Below are 19,840 nucleotides of genomic sequence, written 5' to 3'. Positions count from 1 at the left end.
GGTACCGGACTGGGCTTTTTCTTTTTCTCTCTCGTGGAGTCGAGCACGTGCAAACACTATGTAATACATCGGTACCTTTCATTATCATCCACTTTTCTTGCAACTGAACTTGACATTGCAAGTTTTTCCACCCTGCCTAGCCTACGGTCGAAGGCATGCTTGGGTCCGAGCGTGAGAACGTCGGTTATGTCTGGCGGGGCCTGTTCTTTGGAAAAGGTAAAACCTTGCCTTCTTGGGAGTATCTCTTCTTCTTTAGCGGCAGTCGAGGACGCACTGTGTTCCAAAGGAACTCTGTGAGCTTGTCTGACATGGTGCACCAACCACAGATCGATCTCCCTGCTCTTTTCCCGTCCGTGAAACCGCAGACTACCCTCAAGCAATCCTTGAAATGCCGAGCTTGTCGCCAGTACTCAGAGGCCAGGATACGGCACAATCTTCTGTTGTGCCCGGTAGACGGTGGCAAAAACCCACAGGCGGTAAGGGCTTCCTGGGGGGGGGGGAGGGGGCAGCATTCCAAACCTCCCGTGCCATGATGCTTTCCTGGCTTGGCAGACGCAGACGGTGATGAGTGGCGCGATCACTGCCGGGCCGCAGAATTGTAGATTGAAACAAAAAACAGAGCCCATTGCATAAGAAATATAGCTGAGCAGAATGTTCATTTGGCCATGTTGGTAGATGATCGTAATTGTAATTGCAGGGAAAACGTAATTCTCAGAAATCAGGAGTGTGATCAGATTCAGTGTCGCCCCGGTCCTCAGTGAAATATGTCTCATGTACGTGGATAGGGACCTCGATAAGGAACTGCTGGGAAGGCACCATAAGACCACGAGGTCTGTGGACGACTACCTGCTGTTTATGGACCGTTGTGATTTGACAGCGCGCATGGATGACATTTTGAAGGTCTTTAGACTTTGCGGTTCAGGCCTTGTATTCACCTTCGAGGCACCATCCAACGACGAGCTGCAATTCTTGAACGTATAGTTACGATTCGGTCCCGGGCATATTTGCTGGAAGTATAACCTTACATCAACAAAAGCGCTCCTACGTTCCCACTCAGGTCAAGCATTGTAGGTTCTTGCCTTCAGAATTCTTTGACAAAATCCTGCTAACACGGTATCAGCGATAGTTTCCATTCACAACTCTCCAGGATAAGGCTTGCCGGGTAACCAATGTTTACGGTCACGGAAACCTGCTCTCGCTTGCTGAAGGTGGTGAAAAAGCATGATACTCAGCAAACACCTGACCATTGAAGGGAAAGAAGAAAAAAGTTACTGCTCTTCCATACCTGCTTCGCTTCAGCCATGGGCTAAAAAATGTGGCAGGCCGGTACGATGTGAATGTAGCATTATCAGCACCCCTCAAACTTAAACAGGTATGTCCGGCAATCCAAAAGGAGAGGGAGCGGTCAGAAAAAAGGAACGGGTGTGGTATCGCGCACAGGGACAAGTTCGTCGCCTGTCGCAAAGGAGTAGTTTACAGGATTCCCCTCTCCTGCGGAGCCCGGTACATTGGGCAGACGGAACGCTGCATAAATACAAGGTTGCTCGAGCACAAAATAATCTAGACAGCAACAAGGAACTATCTTACGTGGTAAGCCACTGCAAAAAGTGTGAAACAATGAAAAAGAAGAAGGGAATTTGCACCGCCTTATGGCGAAGAATAGATATACTTTACAAGCACTGCGATCAGACAACGCAGGAAATAATGGAAGCCTTCCATATCAGACTCAAAATGTATAAGCAAACTATCAGTCACCCTAAATGACAAAGAGATAGCTTTTATCGGTGACCTTTGAGTGTCGCACTTGTCTCTGCCTTTTGGTTTGGTTTTTTTCGACTTCAGTGTGACGTAGAATATACTGTCTTTCCTTTAAAAGCGCCAAGTGTTGGAATTAAAAAGTTAGTTGAGAGTTAGCGCTCGTCCCGTGTCTTTCTCGTTCTTGTGTACCGTCGTTCGCGCTGTTTTACAATTATGAACGTTTACCAACTTGCCCAAATGAACATTCTGCTTAGCCATAGATCCATTAGTTTCAATTTTTTGTGGATGGACTGTGAAATGTATATAGTTTGAACGGTCCTGTGAGGTCTTTACAACATCAGTATCTTGATATTTCAAATCAATGAAATAATGAGAAAGGCGAAAATTATGAGCCGTTGCTAGCTGAGAGTATCGCTTTCTTTCACGCCCCCAGTTCTGTGTTATTTCTTTTCAAGAATATTGTTTCAGTCTCTTGATTTCCCGCTACCTGCACGTACTGCTGCTTTTCTGTGAGCTCGCGGCACGATTAGCAATCGCTTCCAAGCCTCGACGAACACTTGCGAATAGCTGTAAAGTGATACGGCAGATCTTCTGAAATCCGTGCGAGAATAGGGGGGTCTTAAAAATATGAGACAAGTTTTACTCTGCTAACCAACACATTACGGTGTGAACGCATCCGAAGCTTGACTGTTCATCTACTTTTAAGATTTTATAACCTTAAATTTGGGGTGGGCCACCGAAATTTCTAGTTTTGGCCCCGTCAGGAGGAGGAGAAGGAAAAAAACTTTATTTTTTTTTTAATTTAAGCACTCCCAGGAGGACCTCTTAGTCCAGGAGCCCTTTAGCTGTTCCTTCTAGCTTAGCCCGCTCGATCAGCCGCAACTGATCTGCAGGTTGCGCGGCCAGTCAGTTATGACTCATAACATAGACCGCCCGGTCATGCCCCCTGCCAACTGCCGCCTGCTAGAAGCATACTTGTGACCGTGATGTACATGGTGTTGAAGTTGGCAGGAACGAGGTAGATATAAAGCCCCGCTTCATAACCAAGTCGCACGAACGTTCCTGCATGGCCTAAGAATAGCACCTCAGAAGAAAGCTGGTACTCCGAGTCTGCAGTGTCTTCCGACTCGGTGAGCGGATGGCGATGCACAATTTCATAAACATGGTTAGGCCTAGCGAAGGAGGGCTTTTGCATATAAAAAGGAGGAGCAGCGGAAAAACAAGGCGCAGAGAGGAACGAATAACAGAGCACCTTTGTCACAGGCGCTGTGTTGTTTGCTCTTCTCTTCGTCATGTACTTGCGCTGTTTCCCATTTTTAGCAAGACTAAACCAAATAGCCATCTACAGCATCCTCGTGAGTTTTCGTATTTAACATTCTGGGTGCGGGACACCCCTCAACCCTCGGTATGTGCCTGATTCCGAATAAGGACTCGTTTGGAAAGCATATCCATCAGATACTTTCAGCAGAATCACATTTGAGCCACCGGCAATTGCAACCAATGGTGTAAAGCTGACATTGGGTGAGCTGCTATGCCTAGACAAGATAGCGCTTGTCTTGTCTACGTCTTACCTGTGCTGTGCTGTTCTCCTGCGGGAAAACCAACAGTGTCTCTTCTGTAGGACTTACAACACCGAGGGCGCCTGAGAGAGCACAAGCGACTTTACATAAAATTTGTTTCGGTTTTTTTTCCTAGCTGTTAAACAGACCATTTTCACTCCCCTCTCTGCTGACAGACGTGTGGCCTCACGAATGCACAGCAAAGGGAAACTGCGCCCTTTAAGATTTCCATTAGTGTAGAGGGGCAGAATGATTACCTTGAAGCTTATATCATGCGAAATATCTTGGCGCTAGCACTTGAAGCAGTGGAGCCATTTAACCGCGATAACCGTTAAGCTCCCCCGCACAATACAGCAACGGAGGGGAGGCGCAGGGTGACGTCATAGATGGTACCAATAAATTTCCCGCATAAAAACAACGCTAGTGTAAGCGAAGCCCCAGAATTGCTTGGTGTCATAATAGAAACGAATCTGGGCGAAAACAACGAAAATTAGAAAAATTACCGTCGGTGACATCAATAGAGAGTTTTAGCTTACCGTGAACCGCGATCCGCTACCGTGATCCGCCACCGCGCGTTTCAGTGCGCATGTCCCGACCATCCTTGACGCCGATAGATGGCGCCACATATTGGATGTCGGCACACAGACCTACCGCGTCGGTACCAATCAGCTTGAACGCCCCGCCCACGAGCGGTAGAGAGCGGTGGCGGATCGCGGATCACGGTAAGCTAAATCTCTATATACCGAGGTTCTCCGCAGTCCTTCAGTGCTCTGAGGAGAAGCGCGAGTCTTGATCGTCGATTACGTGATTAGTTTGAATGCTACGCGAAAATAGTTTGCATGCATTGCCAGCAGGTTATATACATTTGAATCTTTGAATCTCGCAGAATCCTCGAAAAGTGATGCAGCTGTCCTTTACGAACAAGCCGTAGAATAGCATTTGCATATCTCGTTTCCGTTGGTATAATGTAATCCACGTTCAACCGTTCATCAACCGCGTAGCAACACGAAGAGTACTGTATCAATGAATTAAAGAAAATACATTAAGCAGTTAAGCAGGGGGAGTGACACAAGAAAGCCACACCAACGCAATACGATATTAGCAGAATCTCTCCAGATGCTGCTAATACAATCCGCGGTCTTTTTTGCAGACCTTATTGTCGGCGGACGAACGCATACAGACCATGTTGTGCCGTTATCCAAAATAGCTGCAATCGGGCTCAACAGTTCAGGCTTCGTATAGTTAGCCTGAAAAAGATTCTGCCAATCGACTGTTATGGAATCAGCAAGAATAATTAATTACCCTAAAAGCAATAAACTTTCTCAGCACCCTGCAAAGCTTTAAATCGCCTATCCACACTCTATAGATTCACCACGATCATTACTTTTTATCATTGTCATTATTTATCCCCTGAAATGCTCAGATGCAACTCGAGGGACAAAGTTACTTCGCGAAGCGTGCTTAAACTTTCCTGAATTCAAAATAAATCAAGTCAACGTGAGCTCAGCGCTATTCGCTGCTCTTCTATATCTGCAAGCCTTTCAAAAGAGAGCATAGCAAAATTTTGACATAGGTTTTTTGCTAAGAAAATAACAAATAAAAATACAAACATTTCTTCATATGTTTTTCAAAAGCTTTGTGGTTGAGAACACCACATTGACTAAATAAAGATTTAGCCTTTCATTCATGTGTACCGTAGTTTAACCACGTGCGTACTTCAAGGACGCCCACAGCTGTAACTAGACCTAAAATGTCGGGCTCCGCGTCAGCGCCCAGCTTTTGTCCATGCGAGTTGCAGCATGTTCTTCTGGCTACAAATGGCTGCAGTCGCTAACCAAAGGAAACATATTGTTGCATGCTTAGTACGTACAGGAAGGTGTATTTACAGAGGGATTGATGGAAGCAGGACCGCGACTACAAACGTCCTTCTGACCTTCATTCTTCTTCCTCTACCGGTCATCCGACGGTCCATCTTCTTCCGTCGATGTGCTATGGTGTTGTGACATTTCTCTCCTCGCAGATGAAGCCCGTAGGGCGAGTTAAATAGATCATCTGGAATGAAACCGCTTGAGGCGGGCGACATGCACAACCTGAGACTGGCGTGATCGTCGACCACTTGCAGTTAGGCGTGCTATAACGTAGTTCAAGTCACTGATGCACTGTAACACAGCAAACGGTCCAGTGTAGTGTGACAGCAGTTTCTGACAACGTCCACGCTTATGTAGAGGTGTCCACAACCACACAGTGTCTCCAGGAACATACGAAACTTGTTGGTATCGCGCGTCGTAGCAGTTCCTAGAACGCTCTTGCATAGATCAAATTCAAACGCGGGCAAGCCTGCGAGCTTCTTCAGCTCTGCAGAGCGTGGTAGCAAGAGAAGGTGCTTCATGTATGAAAAATGGCAGTATGGTGTCGAGGCCACGGCGAGGCGAGCGAGCATAGAGAAGGTAGAAGGGGCTGTATCCTGTTGTCTCATGTTGCGCTATGTTGTATGCATGAGTAGTGAACGGTAGAACGCAATCCCAGTCCTTATGATCTGCAGCGACCTACATAGCCAACATGGTGGTAAGCGTCCGATTAGTGCGTTCTATCAGACCGTTCGTTTGGGGATGATATGGTGCGGAGTGACGAAAACTGCAGGCGCTGAAGCGAAGAAGTTATTCGAAAATGTCCGCTGCGAATTGACGTTCACGGTCACTAATGATGACTGCAGGAGGACCGTGTTGAAGAATGACGAATCGAAGTAAGAAATGAGATACTTCAGACGCAGTAACGGATCGTATCGCGGCTTTCGCACAATAGCGGGTTAAAAATTCTACGCACACAAGAATCCATTGGTTTCCTTTAGAGGACAGTGGAAGAGGTCCAAGAAGGTCAATGCCAACTTGCTCAAATGGGGCTGTTCGATGTGTGACTGGTCGCAGTTTGCCCGGTGGACTTGAAGTCGGCAGCTTAAAACGCTGGCATTGCACACAGCTGCCTACATACTGCTCAATCGTTGAACGCATCTTCGGCCAGTAAAACCGCTGCTGTATGCGGTGGAGTGTTCGGGCCAATCCTAAGGGACAAGACGTGGCGTCATCATGCATCATTTCTAAAACTGTGATGCGTAGGCTTTCCGGAACGACAAAAAGCATGCGTGCTCCCCAAGAGGCGAAGTTCGTACAAAGCACTCCTTCGCGAATGTTAAATGTGTTCTTCATAGGATCGTTGGCAGAATCAAACAGAGAGGTTAATGGTCTTTGCGTTGCTAGGTTCGGAAAACTCGAAGATCGGGGAAGGTTTGCGAAAGTGGAGCCAAATATGCATCGAAGTTGTCTGCGTCGTCATCAGTCGTTTGAAGCGGCAAACGCGAAAGACCATCGGCATCTGAGTGTTTATGCCCACTTTTATGCACCACGGTAAAATTGAACTCTTGTAGGTGTATGGAAAAAGCAAGAGACTTCCAGAAACCCAGCTACTGCTTTATTGATTATGCGAAAGCGTTTGACGGCGTAGATCACAACAGATTGTGGCAAGTTCTCCTAGAGATGGGACTTCCAATTCACCTGATCTGTCTCCTCAGGAACCTGTATGAAAGACAAGAGGCCGCCGTCATAACTGTGCATGGTCCCGTTTAAGAAAGGAGTGGACAAGGCTTTATGAGGTCGCCCTGCCTATTTAACCTATATGCTGAGTCCATTATGAGGAAGGCCGGTCTTCAGCTGGAGTGAAGATTGCTGGAAAACGTATCAACAACCTTAGATATGCGGGTGATACCACTTTAATGGCAGAAAGTGAAGTGGAGCTCAAGAGACTTCTGATGCGCGTACAAGAAGAGAGTGAGAAGTTTGGGCCTAAACTGAACATTAAAAAGACAAAGATCATGGCGTCTTGCCCTATCAAGTTCTGGACCATCAAGGGACAAGAAGTGGAAGCCGTGACAGATTTTCTCTTCTTGGGCTCCAAGATTACCCCAGAAAGTGACTGCAGCCATGAAATTAGGAGACGCCTGCTTTTGAGAAAGAGAGCCATGGCTAGCCTTGACCGCCTAGTAAAGAGCAGAGACATCAGACTGCCAAGCAAGATCGGTTTAACTCGTGATATGGTCTTTCTAGTTGTGATGTAAGGATGCGAGAGTTGTATTGTGAAGAAGGCTGACTGCCGAAGAATTGACGGGCTAGCGGAGACTCTTGAGAGTTCGTTGGACTGCCAGAATATTATATCAGTCGATATTATTGACTATAAGCCCTGACAGCTCATTGGAGGGTCAAGTTTTAAAGTTAAATCTTAGCTACTTTGGTCATCTAATGAGAAGAGAGGAGTCGCTGGAGAAAGCTTTGATGTTGGGAAAGGCTGAGGGTTGCAGGAGAAGGGGTAGGCAGCGAATGCGATGGTTAGATGGCATCCTCGAGCCGCTGCAGATGAAGTTATGTGATTTTAGGAAGATAGTGACAAACCGGAAAGCGTGGCGTGATATGGTCCATAGGATAACGAAGAGACGGACACGGCTGAACGACTGAACTGAACCGAGGTGTAAAGCTCATCGAGCGAGCCGCCCACAGGGGTCACGAAGACTAACCAGCCAGCAAAGTGAATGGTGGTCGGTCACGACGGTGAAAGCATTCCCGTACAGATAGGAGCGGAAGCGCTGTATAGCAACAACAGCGGCGAGACATTCTTGCTCATTAACCGTGCAATTTCTTTCGCACTTACTCAACGGGCGGCTGGCATATGCTATGCCGTGCAGATCATGGCCATGGCGTTGTATAAGTACAGCGCCGATACCGATACCACTTGCGTCAGTGTGTATTTCAATTGGAGCTGATGAGCATAAGCGGCGTAGGATGGGGCCAGAGGTCAAAAGAAATTTGAGATGATGGAAAGCTGTGTCACATTCGCTGGTCCAATTGAATGGTGCCTCTTTATGCAGCAGACACTTGAGTGTGTAAGCGATATCTGCAAACCTTGGTATAAAGCATCGAAAGTACGAGCATAGACATAAAAAACTCTGCAGCTCTTTTACTGATTGGGATACCTTAAAACTCTTGACAGCTTCAATATTTTTTGGATCTGGTCGAACACCTTCTTTGTCAAGTAAGTGACCAAGAACAATTGTTTCACAATCCGCAAAAACTTCTTCGAATTCAGTATACGTCCACCTCGATCCATGCAATCAAGCACGATATCCAGACGAGTGTTGTGCTCATGAAATGTTTTGCCAAAAATTATAACGTCGTCTAAATAACATAAACAAATTTGCCACTTTAGTCCGCGCAGGATTGTATCCATGAACCGCTTGAATGTGGCAGGCGCATGACATAATCCAAAAGGCATAACATTGAATTCATAGAGACCGTCTGGTGTTACGAATGCCGTTTTTTTCTTTATCTGCAGTGTGCATGGGAATTTGTCAGTATTCTGATCTCACGTCAATAGAAGAAAAGTATATAGCTGAGTGCAGTCAGTCTATTGCGTCACCTATGCATGGAAGTGGGACGACATGGTTCTACGTTACTGTATTTAAGCGACGATAGTCAACACAAAACATCCATGTGCCACCTTTCTTTCTAACAAGGATGACTAGAGCTGCCCAAGAACTAGAAGATTCTCGAATAATTCCGCGCTTTAGCACATCTTGAACTGAATCATTGATTACCTTACTTTCAGCTGCTGAGAATCGATAGGACTTCTTGCGTATTGGAGGTGCGGACCCGGTGTTGATCTTGTGATGAATACGACTGGTAGGCAGCGGTGTTGAGTTGTCCTTGGCAAAGTCGAACACTGGCACGTGGTCCAGAAGCAGTTCCTTTAGAATTTGAGGATCGGGTGTTAAAATCGACTTGTTAATCATTGCCTGAACTTCGGTCTCCATAACTGGTTGCACGGGCTGCTCTGTGACAGAGCTGGTTAACGCCGCTACGGAACCTGAGACGCCTCCCTCGAAACGGGCGAGTTTTAGGCCTCGAGGCAACACAGCTGGTTCTTCAGAGTGGTTGACTGTCCACAGCTCAGCGCGGACTCTAGTCACGGGAACGACGCAAAGAGGCACGAGGATATTCTTATTAGAGCAGGTGAGTGTTAATTCTACTACAGCTTCAAACGATTCACATTGAATGCAGGTAGAGAAAACCTGCACGAATGATGCTGACGAAGCTGGCACAATTATGTCTTTTTCCTCCTAAAATGCTCCAAACTCAGGTGCTGAATCATCCACAAGAGCCGAAAGTAGTGAAAAAATTCAAATTAATTTCTTCCGTACGACAGTATAAAGTTGCGCCACACTCTTGCAGAGAATCAATTCCGAGGATCATATCATGCGTTCACCGAGGCAGCACTGCAAATTCGATTCTAAATTTTAGACCACCAATAGCAATATCTGAAGCACACAAACCAGCTGGAACCAAAGGTTCACCACCGACACCGCGGAATAACACTGCACGGTCACCACTAAACACTACTTTCCTACCTAAACGGTTCTAAAACCTCAAACTCATAACATACTGTAGCTCCATTGTCCACAAGAGCCATTGTTCTCACACCATCAATAAAATCTTCCAATTTGTTCTTTAGCACAAACATGGGTAGAGCTATAGACGTCATCGACTCGCCGGCGGCCTCACCTCTATCCATGGAGGAAAGAAAGAACTTAAGGAAGGCCCTGACGTCATTTTTTCGAAGCCGCGACCGGACGCAGCAACGTCTCTCCTCCTCCTTTACCCTCGGCATTTTCTTTCTCCGCGGCACTCACGTACCTAGGGCCCTTAGCAACGCTGTTGCTAGTGGCCCGGGTTTTCATAGCAACAGCGTCGCCGTTGCTAATGGCCCGACTTGACTAACCCTAAATTTTGACGTCACTTCCGCCACACTTTCTCCAATGCATTGGGAATGGCCAGGGCCTCTCCTAAGTTGTTTCCGTCCTCCATGCCTCCATCGGCCACGCCTCCTAGTTTTCCGGAGGCGAAGGGGAAGAACGACGCCATGGGGAAGGTGACCGCCGCTGGCTCTGGGGTGGCGGCGTCACACTGCGATCACATCCTGGTGATGAACTCCGCAAATAAGTCGAATGGTATGTGTCCCAAGCGGACATAGTCGGGGATCACTGCTATTCGGTGTGTAGTCGTTTGTGAATGTTCGCCGGGTGTCGGTAGTCTTGAGCAGGGAAGCGGCGGCGGCAATATTGTTACCGGGAAACGCGCGACCAAAGTGATGTGCTCACTGACAAAGACGACGACCGAGGAACGCGGGCACGACGAAGCGTTGAGAAAGAAAACGACGCAGACAGAGTGGATACTGCACGGCTACTGAAGTCTTAGCGTCGAGTTCAGCCCATCGCAGTTCCGATACATTAAGTACATCCCCGTAACATCTTGGTGGAGGTCGCGGGTTTGACACAATCTGACGCTCGATCTCCGCAGTGGCCGTCACCTTGGAACCGTCACGATGACAACCGACGCGGCTCCATCTACCTCCGCAACTCCAACTGTCGTCGTAGCCTACCCCCGTGACTCTGGCCCATTCTGCGGTACAGATGAGGTCGATGTCGAGAACTGGCTTTCGCTTTATGAGCGTGTTAGCTAGCACAACAGGTGGGACGCCACGCTGATGCTGGCCAATGTCATCTTCTACCTTACTGGCACGCGTGTGGTTCGAAACACATGAAGCTGATATACCATCCTGGGATGTTTGCAAACAAAAACTTCGTGACCTGTTCGGAAAACCGGCTGGCTGTCAACTCGCCGCCAAGAGGGATCTCGCCACACGTGCCCAGACATCTACCGAGCCTTTATTACGTATATACAAGACGTTCTGGCCCTCTGCCGAAAGGTTGATAAAGACATGGCAAAACCTGATAAGGTGAGGCACATCCTCAAAGGCATAGCCGACGATGCCTTCAATCTTCTACTCTGTTGGGGCTGTTCTACTGTTGACACCGTTGTGCAGGTTTGTCGACATTTCGAGCAGGCCAACTACAAACGCATTGCACATCGCTTCAATCGGCTCCCCAACACTGCCCCTAGCTCCACGTGCGAGGGTCTGCCGACGCTAAGGCAACCTTCCAACACTGAAAATGTGACTCGCATCGTGCGTCGTGAACTGGAAGCGCTCGCTCCTGCTGCATCCAACCCGCCCTCCTCGGACGGCAACCTAGTGACGATATCCCTCATTCAAGCCGCCGTTCGTCAAGAGGTTGCCAACTTAAGCATCCCCTATAGCGACACCGTGGAACACCACAGCTCGAGCCCCGTTCCTCCCATGGTCGCCACCGCTACGCCCCGCAACACCTATACGCCATGCTACCGATACCGCAATCCTGATGAGTGGCGCATCCCTGACGACAGGCCGATCTGTTTCACGTGCTCGCGTATTGGCCACATCTCTCGCCACTGCCGCAGCCGCTGGACATCACCACCTCGACGTTTTCCTTACATTGACCGCTACTCCGATTGCGGTCACCGCCGTTTCACGCCTCGTTATGAGTCACCCCGCACCGATACCACTCAGCCTCCTCCTGTGTCCAGTCGCTCTCCTTCCCCGCCAGCCCGCCGTTCCCGTTCACCTCTTCCTAGTCGCAGTTCTTCGCCGTCCTCTGCCGACCGCTTCACGGGAAACTAGCCAATGCAGCTCCCGGAGGTGACGCTGCATTGGTACCCCAGCCTGGAAATCCTCTACTGCCCATTTCTTCGCCCTGTAACCTCCTCTCCCTGTTCGTGGATGGTGTTCCCGTCTCTGCCCTCATTGACACTAGTGCCCAAGTCTCGATCATGAGCTCATCGTTTTGCCGCCGCCTCAAGAAAGTACAGACCCCCGCCGCTTCGCCCACCGTTCGTGTTGCCGATGGCAGTACTGCTGCCGTCACTGGGCTGTGCACTGCCCGAGTCACCCTTGCCGGTCATCACATTCCTGTTTTGTTCACCGTCCTCAACCCGTGCCCTCACAATGTGATCCTCGGCCTTGACGTTTTAACGGCCCACAGTGCCCTTATCGACTGCTCCAGCGGCCTTCTTCGTTGGGACCTACCTGTGTGCTCAGAACATCCTCCATCTACACCCCGCCTTCGCTTAACCGAGTTCGCTCTCCTCCCCCCTGATTCTGCTGTTTACCTACCTCTGTCACCTTTCCCGCCTGTGCCTGACGGTGACTATGTTGCTTGCCCTATCACCGAGGTCTTTCTTGACCGCAACGTCGTTCTTCCTCATCTCATCGTATGCGTTACACAGAACAGCACCTACCTTCCTATCCTGAACTTAAGTCTGTCCCCCCAAGTTCTCCCCGAAAGAATATCCCTTGCTACCTTGTCCCTTCTCACAGACTGCACCATTTGTGCACTCACTCTTGGCCCACATTCAAGCGTCCTTCCAACACCCGTACTCCCCACCACAATTACCGACCCTATTTCCGCAATCATTGCCTCTGACCTCAGCTCCGAACACGCTCAGGACCTGCACAACCTTTTGTTAGCCTTCTCCGACGATTTTGACTTTGCTGCCAGTTCTCTGGGCCAAACATCAGTTGTGACTCACCGCATTGACACCGGCGATGCAAAACCTGTACATCGGAGGCCTTATCGTGTGTCCCTTTCTGAGCGCCAAGTCATCCAGTAGGAGGTCGACAAGAAGTTGGGCAACAATATCATCGAACCTTCGAACAGTCCTTGGGCATCTCCTGTCGTGCTTGTTAGAAAGAAAGACAACAGTTGGCGCTTTTGCGTCGACTATCGACATCTGAACAAGATTACAAGGAAAGATGTTTACCCGCTGCCGCGAATAGACGATGCCTTGGACTGTTTACATGGAGCCCGCTACCTTTCCTCCATCGACCTTCGTAGCGGCTACTGGCAGACGAACAAGACCGCGAGAAGACAGTTTTTGTCACACCCGATAGACTTTACCAATTTAAGGTTATGCCTTTTGGACTTTGCAACGGCCCTGCTACGTTTCCACGAATGATGGACTCCTTACTCCGCGGCTTCAAATGGACGACTTGTCTATGTTACTTGGATGACGTGATTGTCTTCTCACCCTCGTTCGAAAGCCATCTTCGTCGCCTTTCTTCAATCTTGGCACTTTTCCGCCGTGCCGGACTTCAACTGAACTCAAGGAAGTGCAGTTTTGGTCGCCGCGAACTTAAAGTGCTTGGCCATTTGGTGAATGCCACCGGCGTGCAACCCGATCCCGACAAATTTTGCACTGTCAGTGCTTTTCCATCTCCCCGTTCATCCCGTGATGTCCGCAGCTTTATAGGACTGTGCTCTTATTTTTGCCGGTTCGTCCCAAACTTAGCCGCTCTGGCTTGTCCTCCCACCAATCTGCTGAAGAAAGGCGTTCCTTTCTCATGGGGATCAAAGCAGGTTAACGCATTCTCCACCCTCATCGCTGTTCTCACCAATCCTTCTTTGTTGGCCCATTTCAACCCATCTGCCCCAATGGAACTTCGCGCCGACGCCAGTGGCCACGAAATTGGTGCCATTCTTGCACAGTGACAACACGGCCAACACTGCGTGATTGCCTAAACCAGTCGTTTCCTGTCATCAGCGGAACAGAACAATTCTATTACGGAACGGGAGTGTCTGGCTCTCGTTTGGGCCGTTGGAAAATTCAGACCCTACTTGTTTGGCCGACCCTTTACTGTAGTTACCGATCAGCATGCCTTATGTTGGCTCTCTTCTATCAAGGATCCTGCTGGCCGCCTCGGCCGCTGGGCACTCCGCTTGCAGGAGCATACCTTTTCCGTTATATACAAATGTGGTCGGCTCCACCAGGATGCAGACTGTCTGTCCCGTTATCTAGTCGATCCCCCTTTCTCAACTGACCATGGGTCGGACCCCTGTGTCTTCTCTATATCGGAATTTTCCCACATAGCCGACGAACAGCGCTTGGACCCAACCCTCAGTTCTCTTATCGACCGCCTCCGCACACACAGCCGTGACTCTTCCCTCGCCCTGTTGTTCCTTCATTGGAATACGCTATACCGCCGCAACATGCTACCTGATGGCGCTGATCACTTGCTGGGCATTCCCCAACACCTACGCTCTGCCGTTCTCGAACAAATGCACGACGCCCCTACAGCTGGTCATCTTAGCCTCTCACGCACATACGACCGCGTGCGCCGGCGTTTCGTCTGGCCTGGACTCTACCGCTCTGTCCAGCGTTATGTAGCCGCTTGCGACCTCTGTCAACGCCGGAAGAAACCCCCTGTGCTACCACCTGGACACCTGCAGCCGATTGCTATCCCGGCTGAGCCCTTTTCTCGTGTTGGCCTTGACCTCCTAGGGCCCTTCCCAGAGTCCTTGTCAGGAAACAAATGGATCGGTGTGGCCACCGATTATGCCGCGCGGTACGTGATCACTCGCGCCATTCCAACCAGCTGCGCCACAGACGTTGCTGGCTTCCTTTTGTACGACGTCATACTTCACCATGGTGCTCCCCGTCAACTACTTAGCGACCGTGGCCGCTGTTTCCTTTCCCGAGTTGTTGAGGAAATACTTCGTTCTTGCTCCGTCCGGCACAAGTCTACCACTGCATATCACCCTCAGACGAACGGCCTTACAGAGCGTATTAACCGCACACTCACCGACATGCTCGCAATGTACGTATCCGACAGTCATAGCGACTGGGATATTAGTCTGCCATTTGTCACCTTTGCATATAACTCTTCGGGTCATGACACTGCTGGGTACTCTCCATTCTATCTTCTCTTTGGAAGAGGCCCCTTACTGCCCTTCGACACTTTGCTTCCCGCCGCTGGCCCCGTCACAACCTATGCCCGCGATACCATCGCCCGAGCCGACGCTGCTCGCCAGATTGCTTGTCACAATCTCACCATCTCTCAAGAAGCTCAAAAACGCCGCTACGACGCTCACCACCGCGATGTGCACTATCCTCCCGGATCTCTGGTGTTGCTCTGGCTTCCGTGCCGTCGTGTGGGGTTGTGTCAAAAACTTCTGTCCCACTACACAGGTCCTTACCGTGTACTACTCCCAGTGACCGACGTGACCTATGAGATTGCACCGCTCCACCCAAAGTAACCGACTGCTACACCCACTTCCGAAATCGTACATGTCGCCCGCCTCAAGCCATATACTCCCCCTCCACACCGTACGCCTAATACGCACCGGAACGTTGCCTTTTGCCGAGGGGGGTAGTGTTACCGGGAAACGCGGGACCAAAGTGATGTGCTCACTGACAAAGACGACGACCGAGGAACGCGGACACGACGAAGCGTTGAGAAAGAGAACGACGCAGACAGAGTGGATACTGCACGGCTACTGAAGTCTTAGCGTCGAGTTCAGCCCATCGCAGTGCCGTTACATTAACTACATCCCCGTAACAATATCTTGCCAGGTGCCCTGCAATGCCACACCTGTAACACACAGGTCGAGGGCGCCAGCGATCGACATAAGAATTCTGGCTAACAATTGTAGTCGCGGCATTGGTTGTAGCCATGCTATCGCGGCTGACGAACCACGTCTCTAGGGTAGGAGGACATCCTTCCCGTTGGCTGATGGACATAACTTTGGGCAGAGGTGTTACGATCGTCCATATCCGAAGCGCCTCTAGGTTTTACCCACGGGGTGGAAAGGGAGGCGACATCTGCCTGCGGTGCACTACTGTGCCGCAGATATTCTGTATGGCAGATGGTGTCCCTGGACCTGGACAGTTGCTCACGCGCAATTTCCCGCATCATATCAGCCACTGGAAGAGGAGAACATGCTTCAATACTAGCTACAGAGGTTACATTGGCCAGTCTTTCAAATTTTGGGGTGATTAGACGCAGCTTGTGAGCTTCAAATGTTCTGCATAACGTCGGCGGTGATGTTCAGGCTCTCTTTGCTAATCAGGATATTGTAACATCTTCCGTTATTCCTTTTAAGAAGTGGCTGATTATATCTTCTTAGTGCATACTGGAATTCACTAGCTTGCATAGTTAAAAACAGCCTCGATGTATGCAGTGCAAGCTTCTCCGCGTACTTGCGCTCGGTGACGCAATGTCTGCTCGGCACGCTTCTTCTTGACAGATTCGCCTCAAAAGTTTTCTTTATCTCGCCTGTAAAGGTAGCCCATGTATTTAGTGAATCCTCATGATTGTCGAACCAGTTGAAGGCAGTTACAGCAAGGAAGAACACCACATTAGCCATTATAGTAGCCGCGTTCTAGCAATTGTATTTGCTCACCCTTTTGAAGTGTTTGAGCCACTCGTGAACACCTTCCTCAGGTTCTCCAAAAATGTCCGGGGCTCTCGGTAGTGTGATCAGTTGTTCGCCGTCGATGGTCCCAGTTGCTCTGTATTGCCGTCTTCAGTCATGCCCTATAACACCGGTGGAAAGCCAGCGAGTCTACGGCTCCTTCGATGGATGGAACGATCCGTGGTCGATACCCCAAGCACCTCTCACCACAACTGTTACGTGCTTAGTACGCACAGGGGGTTTATTTAGAGAGGGATTAATGGAAGCAGGACCGCGACTACAAACGTCCTTTTGACGCTCGTTCTTCTTCCTCTACCGATCCTCAGACGGTTCATCTTCTTCATCTGTCAATGCGCTATGGTGCGTGGGAAAGCTTGAACAAATAACATAATTCCACACGTCGAAGGGCCGCGCCGCTACATGCTGGTGGCTGCGTCTCGTACATCGGTCCGCGATACTCTGCGTCCCTTCGCCCAACCAACCCAGTTCTGTGATGAATTTAAGACGTTCGAATAATTAAATATATCTAGGACCAAGATGTCTGCTATCTCACTTTGATCGCGACTATTCCCATATATATATGCTACATATACGCCGCTCTATAGAGCTACCCAATGCTGTCGCATTCGCATGCTCATTCCCACTGTGCTGAGCCACAGAGAAGCACGCTCACCAGAGCACGTAAGTGTGATACAGCAGCGCCACCGCTTGACACGAGTGCGCAAACAGCGGCAGCAGGTCAGCGCTCAGCGAAGGCGTTGACGACTGGCTAACACACGCCAAGGCCAGGCTCCACTCGACGGCGTGGTAGACCACGTCCAGGACAAACAGGTGCTTTCGCTCGGGCGCGGCTCCATGGCGGTGCCTGCGAATAGCGATGGCTTTTTGTGTGGATCGGATGAGCTCGCTGTCTGGCACTCAGGTGAGAGGATTTCGGCAAAAAGGCACGTTCTTTCGTTCTTTACGGTACGCTGGAGCTCCATTATTTCATCGACTTTCACTTACTGCAGTCTGAAACCAAACTCAGCCACGAAGAAAACAGGGCAAATAAAGGTACAAGCATTACTGCCACTGATTTCTGCCTTGCGTAATTTTCAAGGGAAACAAAAAATGCAGCTTTGAAAAACATGCGTCACGTCTGTGATAGTTGTTCTACGTGGACTATTGAATGAAGAAACATCCTATCACAAAGTCTTCCCCGTACTTTCACTTCGAAACTCGAACTGCTTTACTGTGCCTAGTGATCCCTTGGCAATATTGCTCATTAGCGACGAAAGCTGTCTTAAGCGGTGGCGGGGAGGCCATACTTCGACGTAATCTCCTGGAGGGCAGACGAAGCTCTCACGTCATAATGCGGAAGTGGAACTGGAAGATGAAGAACTTGGCCAGCGGGGCCCAGGCTGAGTGCGGCTCCCTCACGGTAAAAGTGAGGAACATGAAGAGTGCCTGGGCAGCGTGGAACAGCTCGTCCACGTCCCGCATGAGGAATGTCATCATGAACACCAGGCCAAAACTATCCCTGCAGGGGAAAGGGTCAGTGACACTTCAACCTCGCAAAGTTCGATGTACATGATTCACCAGCGGAATCAAGCTGGAACCCCATTGCAAGAAAGAATTTTCGCTCCACGGTACAGTACAAGCCACCTAGCATTACGTGTCCATTACCAGATTTCTCCGACTATATGAGCTTACCCAGTAAGGATCGTGTCCACTAGGAATCAATTCCATCAGGCAGCAGGCCGTAACTCTAGTCTGTGGTTACTGCATATCATAAGGTTGTTTTCAAAATTGCGACTGCGTATCTTCTTTTAGAGACACGTGGTCCCACGCCCGTTAGTTTAGGGGCCCAGAAGAAGAGGGAGCTGGGTTTGTGGGTTGGATGATGGCGTTAACAGCGCTACTATAGAATGAAGCAAAAAACGTACACAAGACAGGCGCTACTTCCTCTGTCGGCGCTGGCTCCACCATTGTCCATAACAAGCCGAAACGTCCACTCTTCTGAGTTTCATTTTTCTTACAGCCGTTTCGCTTCTGTTGTTATTCGCGCTCTCCGCAACTCTTCCCTGCACCGCCTGCGTAGTGTTGCTTGCTTCAAACTTTGTCAGTGTTGTTCCCATCATGATGCCAGGTATACCTATCGATGACACAATTTGTACAAGCGTTCCTGATGCCTGGTTCATGGCTTCACTGGGGTGGAAGGCATTTAAAAACCGTAAACACTATCGTTCTCACCACCTGCAGGCTGAACATACGTAAGCCACGGTACTCGTCAGTCAAGCTTCAATGAAACGTTAAAATGAGATCATAATCATCGAACGCTGCGAAAGGTTCTTTGGCAGCCCCTATCAGAATCCTTGCAAAGTTATCAGACGTTCGAGGGGGTCTTAAAAAAAATAACAATGTCCTGCCCGCACCATCTGTCGACACAGCGGGGTTAATCCAATTAAAAATAAACAAACTGGTTCATCCAGACAAATTAATTTTATTCATCATCATCAGCCGGGCTATACCCCCTGCAGGGCGAATACCTCTCCCATTTTCTTCCAATTAGCAGGTCCTATGCTAGCTGCATCCAATCAGCCTCTGAGAATTTCTTACTGTCATCCACCCGCTTAATTTTTTGCCACCCCCTGCTACGATCACCTTCTCTAGAAATTCAAGTGGTTACTCTTAGAGACCATTGAATATCCTCTCTTCGAACTACATGTCCTGCCCATGCCCATTTCTTCTTAACTTCGTCTAGAATATGAGTAACTTGAGTTATTTGACCCACTCTACACGCTTCTTATCTCTTGACGTCGCACCTACCATTTTCCGTTCCATGGCCCTCTGCGTTGTCCTCAACGTTAGTAGAACCATTTTCGTTAACCTCCATGTTTCAGCCCCATAGGCCAGAACAGGTAGGATGCAGTTTTCCTGTTGAGTGATACAGGTAAGCTGCTATTCATAATGTTTGATTATCTTCCAAATGCGCTCCACCCCAATCTTATTCTTCTAGTCATTTCTCCTTCGTGGTCCGGATCTGTGGTCACTTCCTGTCCTAAGTAGATATCTTTGCCTACCACTTCGAAATCTTCGCTACCTATTTTAAAGTGCTGTCCTTTTCCCAGGCTGTGCAGCATTACCTTAGCCTTTTGCATATTATTCTTTGGGCCTACTTTTCTGCATCTCCTGTCTAGATCATTTATTATAGGTTGCAGTTGGTCCCCTTAGTTACTTAACAAGGCAATGTCAACAGCGAATCGCAGATTACTTAGATATTCTCCATCGACCCTGATGCCTAACTGCTCCCATTCCATGCATTTCTATACACTCTCTAAGCAAGTCTGTAAATAGCACTGGGGAAATCGTGTCTCTT

General features: G+C 49.2%; 1 protein-coding gene across 1 annotated transcript in view; it reads right to left on the bottom strand.

Annotated features, from left to right (window-relative positions):
• Positions 1–19,840, bottom strand: part of LOC146201200 (uncharacterized) — a 120,926-nt gene that overhangs the window by 87,102 nt on the left and 13,984 nt on the right. Inside the window, exons 2-3 of the mRNA XM_084592501.1 lie at positions 17,828–18,001; positions 17,156–17,347 (exon numbers count right to left, since the gene is read on the bottom strand). Coding sequence (XP_084448627.1) covers positions 17,156–17,347; positions 17,828–18,001 — 366 coding nt within the window. The remainder of the gene's footprint in view (positions 1–17,155; positions 17,348–17,827; positions 18,002–19,840) is intronic.

Source organism: Amblyomma maculatum, chromosome 2, assembly GCF_055883805.1.
Source record: "Amblyomma maculatum isolate TAMU_Amacu chromosome 2, ASM5588380v1, whole genome shotgun sequence".
NCBI lineage: Eukaryota > Metazoa > Arthropoda > Arachnida > Ixodida > Ixodidae > Amblyomma > Amblyomma maculatum.
This window is presented reverse-complemented; position numbering and strand designations above follow the sequence as displayed.